The sequence below is a fragment of the Piliocolobus tephrosceles genome, unplaced genomic scaffold, assembly GCF_002776525.5.
Source record: "Piliocolobus tephrosceles isolate RC106 unplaced genomic scaffold, ASM277652v3 unscaffolded_20, whole genome shotgun sequence".
NCBI lineage: Eukaryota > Metazoa > Chordata > Mammalia > Primates > Cercopithecidae > Piliocolobus > Piliocolobus tephrosceles.
This window is the reverse complement of record NW_022302087.1, coordinates 1832509-1837799: the sequence shown is the minus strand read 5'-3', so window position 1 is coordinate 1837799 and position 5291 is coordinate 1832509. Positions and strand designations below refer to the sequence as shown.

General features: G+C 44.7%; 1 protein-coding gene across 1 annotated transcript in view; it reads right to left on the bottom strand.

Moving 5' to 3' along the window:
* Positions 1 to 5051, bottom strand: part of LOC113225247 (developmental pluripotency-associated protein 2) — a 24535-nt gene extending 19484 nt beyond the window's left edge. The window contains exons 1-3 of the mRNA XM_026456801.2: positions 4833 to 5051; positions 3062 to 3107; positions 798 to 945 (exon numbers count right to left, since the gene is read on the bottom strand). Of these exons, the coding sequence (XP_026312586.1) occupies positions 798 to 945; positions 3062 to 3094 (181 nt within the window). The 5' untranslated portion in view covers positions 3095 to 3107; positions 4833 to 5051. The remainder of the gene's footprint in view (positions 1 to 797; positions 946 to 3061; positions 3108 to 4832) is intronic.
* Positions 5052 to 5291: the final 240 nt, after the last annotated feature.

The following is a 5291-nucleotide window of genomic DNA, read 5'->3' as shown; positions in this document are numbered from 1 at the left end:
TTTTGAGACAGAGTCTCGCTCTGTTGCCCAGGCTGGAGTGCAGTGGCCGGATCTCAGCTCACTGCAAGCTCCGCCTCCTGGGTTTACGCCATTCTCCTGCCTCAGCCTCCCGAGTAGCTGGGACTATAGGCGCCCGCCACCTCGCCCGGCTAGTTTTTTTGTATTTTTTAGTAGAGACGGGGTTTCACCATGATAGCCAGGATGGTCTCGATCTCCTGACCTCGTGATCCGCCCGTCTCGGCCTCCCAAAGTGCTGGGATTACAGGCTTGAGCCACCGCGCCCGGCTATTTTGTGTCTTAAAAATACGGCAGAACAGGCCAAGTGCGGTGGCTCATGCCTGTAATCACAGCACTTTGGGAGGCTGAGGCGGGCAGATTACCTGAGGTCAGGAATTCGAGACCAGCCTGGCCAACATGGTGAAAGCCCATCTCTACTAAAAATACAAAAATTAGCCGGGCTTGGTGGCCCACGCCTGTAATCCCAGCAACTTGGAAGGTTGAGGCAGGAGAATCGCTTGAACTCAGCAGGTGGAAGTTGCAGTGAGCCAAGACTGCGCCACTGCACTCCAACCTGGGTGACACAGTGAGACTCCATCTGCAATAAATAAAAGTATGGCAGTACAACGGGCTCAGCAAGCGAGAAGTATGAGAGTTTGCAAAATTTCTTAACACAGAATAACAAGGTGAGATTTAAGCTGGGTGTTGTATGGTCAGAGGATAGGAAGGACAAACCTTACTTTTTCCTGGGCTCCCCAGAGTTGTAGGCGGAACTAACTGAGCAATCCCTGTCCCCATACCTTGAGTGTATTTCTTAGGCTTCTCCAGTTTGACATCAGAAGTTGAAGAAACACTTGGTTCCATTTGTTCCATATTTGCGTCATCTTTAACTGGCACCAGTGTCAAAATCACACTTTCCTCATCATCTACTTCCTCCTCAAAGAAATTCTGGAAAGAGAAGTCAGTCACTGATTCTCATTTGATGCAGTACAACTGAACTGCTTGCTTTCAAGGCAAAACAAATGAATAAGGAACTGAGAAGACAGTAAGTAGGTGGATGGAGAAAAGAATTACTGAGATTCCTTGAATGTGATGTTGATTAGCAGATCCTTTATTAAATAAAGGAAATACGGGGGAAAAAAATTGGGCAAAAGTCAATTTACATGTAGGTGTTAATGAAAGAGAAAATAGAAGGGTAGGGCTTGGGTTTAGAGAATTATTTCCCTCAGGGCCTTCCTCCTCATCAGTCAAAACACAAAATACTTTCATTAACTCCTAAATCTGTATGGAATGTGTTCCTGGCTTTCCATCTTCTATCACGATTCCCAAGATTCCCAATTCCCATATCAAATTTCACAGCACAAGCAATAACCTCCTGTTATCCCCAAATCCACTGTAACTCTGCTATTTCTGCACCGATTGTTCCATGCTTGTCAAAAATTCTTCAATGGCTTGTCATTGTTATTCTGGTTAATGACAAAACTCAAATTAGCTCACAGAGCTGTGTGGCTTACAAATTCTCCAACAGTCTGGTCCCTGCCTGCCTCTCCAGCTCATGACCTCCGAGCTTTCTGAGCTCCAGCCACACTGGGCTCATTTCAGCTCCAAGACCTGAGGGGAGGGAATCTGTTTTACTCTCTGTTGCCTTCACAGAAACACAGCACCCAACACAGAGTAGGCATTCAATGTTGTTTTTATGATCTGATGAATGAAAGATAAAGTAGGAAAGCAGGTAGACAGAAAGAAACTAAAATTTACTGGTTCTCTACAGTACACAGGCACAATGCTAGGTGCTTTCTGTATTTCTCAAATTTAATTCTCATGGTATACTTGTAGTAATTTATTAATTTTCCTGCTTTACAAATGAGAAAACTAAATGAGCAATGCCATAGAGTAACACAGGTTTGAGTATGGTTCTGAAGTTAGCTTTTCTTCTCAAATCCAAGGGTGAAGAAACTCCATTCCAGTACTATTGTAATATTCTCTTCTAGTGCTGATGCCACACTCCTGTCTCCTATTTAACCTCTTCAATGACTTCCCATTACTCTTAGTTTACTTCAAAATAACACTAACATTATTTAGGAACATTACTCTATTATAAAGAAAAAAAGGGGCCGGGCGCGGTGGCTCAAGCCTGTAATCCCAGCACTTTGGGAGGCCGAGACGGGCAGATCATGAGGTCAGGAAATCGAGACCATCCTGGCTAAAACGGTGAAACCCCGTCTCTACTAAAAAATACAAAAAACTAGCCGGACGAGGTGGCGGGCACCTGTAGTCCCAGCTACTCGGGAGGCTGAGGCAGGAGAATGGCATAAACCCGGGAGGCAGAGCTTGCAGTGAGCTGAGATCCGGCCACTGCACTCCAGCCCGGGCGACAGAGCGAGACTCCGTCTCAAAAAAAAAAAAAAAAGAAAAAAGCAGGGGCTCAAAGCAGCTATGTGACTTCCACATAATTATATAGCTAATATTGGCCAATTCAGTCCTTTAGCCAGAGGACTGGCACAGTGGCGCCTGTAAATACACTATGACACCTTCTCTAGTTTCTCATAGGGCCAGGACTACCCAAGCCTAATCTGGAAACTCATTTGGTACTAAGGCAACTGGGAGTACATATTTCCTACTCCAAGAGAAAGTAACCAATTGGTCACTTTATGACTTTATCCACATTACCGCCTTCCCTTTCTTTTTACTTTAGCTTTTAAAAAAAATTATTTTTTATTTTTAATTATATTTTCTCTAATATTATTATCCATGCCATATTTATTTATTTAGCATTTTTATCTTGTCCAGCTACAGCACTTCTCGTCTTTCCTACCAGAGAAATATTTTCCTTTGGACTAGGTGGAGAAAATCTTACTTCTTTTTACTCTCATCCAAATGCACATGAAAGCATAATCATATGAAAGAAAACTAACAATCCATTTGCAAAGAGGAGGAGGTTTCAAGATGGAGGTTTCTTACATCTAGGAATAAAGATTTGTGGCAAAAGAGAAACATAAGGGAGACCTAGAAAGACTTTGAAAAGGGACTGTGAGAAAAGTAATTCTATTAGAACAAAACTTACCTTCTTGCTGCTATCCAAATTTGCGTCTGACATTTTCAGCAACACCCTGGGGTAGGCAAGGACAGCAATGTTAAGGATATGGTAGTTTACTTCTCTTAACCTGCTTTCTCCTTTTATAAGCAAATGTCTCCTTCTACTTCCTGTTACCCAGATGAGCTCTGTTTTCCTTTCCTCCTCTTTTCCCCCTCCCTCATTTTCTGGTAATGGGATAATTTGATCAATTTTATACCCTGTCTTGTCCATTCGGTGATAATGTTTTTTTAAAAATTAGGCGGGGCGCGATGACTCATGCCTGTAATCCCAGCACTTTGGGAGGCCCGGGGGACGGATCGCTTGAGTCCAGGAGTTCGAGATCAGCCTGAGAAACATGGCGAGACCCCCGTCTCTACGAAAAAACACAAAAATTAGGTGGGCGTTGTAGCGCGCCTGTAATCCCACCTCCTCGGGAGGGGGTGGTGAGAGGACTGCTGGAGCCCAGGAGACGCAGGCTACAGCTATCCGAGATCGCGCCACTGCACTCCAGCTTCGCGAGACTCTGTCTCAAAAAGTGAACGAAGGAAAGAAGGAAGAAAAAAAAATAGGTGAAACTTGAAAGAAAACTGAAAATAACAAACCCCTGTTGACAAGTTCCAATGGAATGAACAGAATGTTTGAGAACAGTTATAGGACGATATTGGTAATAAATTACTTATTATGAAGGGAATGGAAAAAAGATTCAGAGCATTTTAGGCAGGTATTTTATACCTGATTTATGCCTGTGAGTATATTACTCACTGAAAGACCCCAGATTTAAACTGTGGGGGTTGGATAACATAATCTCTTCGATCTAGTTCTAAATACAAATATTAAGCCTGCAATAATATTGAGCTGGTTAGAGGAGAAGGATTTGACTGTTCAGAATAGCAACAAGAACCAAAACACTAAGGCAAGTGGTGGAGTAATGAAGGCAGATGGAACGGATGCACTTAGGAATTGCTGGAGCCTAATGTTGGACGCAGAATGTGGCAAAATATGACGCAGATGTTCTCAGAGGTCACTCTAAGAAGCCAGAGCAACTAAAAGAAATTTCATTCACAAATAATATGGCAGCACTGACAACCAAGTACTTTACAATGGGCTTTCTCTGTCCCTGGGAAAATGATTTGGTCCATTAATCTCAGGACCCAGGGTGACCATGGTCCGTTTAAGTCAGTAGTATAATACATTCAAAATATAGTCTGGACCTGACGTGGTGGCTTACGCCTGTCATCCTTTGGGAGGCCTTTGGGAGGCCAGGAAGGAGGATGACTTGAGTCCAGAAGTTCGAGACCAGCCTGAGCAATATAGTGAGACCTCGTCTCTATGGAAAAAAAAAAAAAAAAGTAAATAATTTTAGAAAAGAAAAAAAGTGTAGCCTGAAAAGGCTCAGCTTTAGTTTATTGAGGAACTGATTGGAAAAATAAATTATGAGGCCCCACCCCGCCACCGCCACCGGAGACATCCTGAATCAGATCCTGGAGGGTGTGGCTGAGCAGCTGAGGAATCTGTGCTTCCACAAGCCCTCCAGGTAATTTTTTCTTTTTTTATTTTTTAGACACGATCTGTAGCCCAGGCTGGAGTGCGGTGGCGCGATCATAGCTCACTGCAGCCTCGATCTCCGGGACTCAAGCGATCTTCCCACCTCAGCCCATGGCGTCCCACCCCTGCCCCTCCCCCCACACTCCAGTACTTGGAATTACAGGCCCGCGCCACCACGCCCCGCTAACATTTAAATGTTTTGTAGAAATGAGACCTGGGGTGGAAGGGGATTGCGGGGACAGAGAGGATGTGGGTAGGGGGCCTCACTGTGTTGCCCAGACTAGTCTTGAATTCCTGCCTGAGTTCCCAGACTCGAGGGATCCTCCCTCCGCAGCCTTCGGAGTGGGTGGGACTACAGGCCTGCACCACCACGCCCAGCCCTCTGGATGATTCTTGAAGTCTGGAAGCTTTAGCTAGATCAGGATATAAACAAAGGGCTTTGGAGACAGGCAGTCAACGGCAGATAATGATTGGAATTCCGGCTCCTCCCTTCCAGGATGGAACCTGAATGCAGCCCTCTAAGATGCAGCCAGAAAAGCACTCCGCCTACCCGGTTGGGTGTGGCCCCTGTTGCTTTTAATGGGCAATTTAGAGGAAAGCTGACCTAATGGCCTGAGTTGATCCTAATGCCTTAGGTAGAGACAGGATTTCAAGTGGCAAGACCATTTCATTA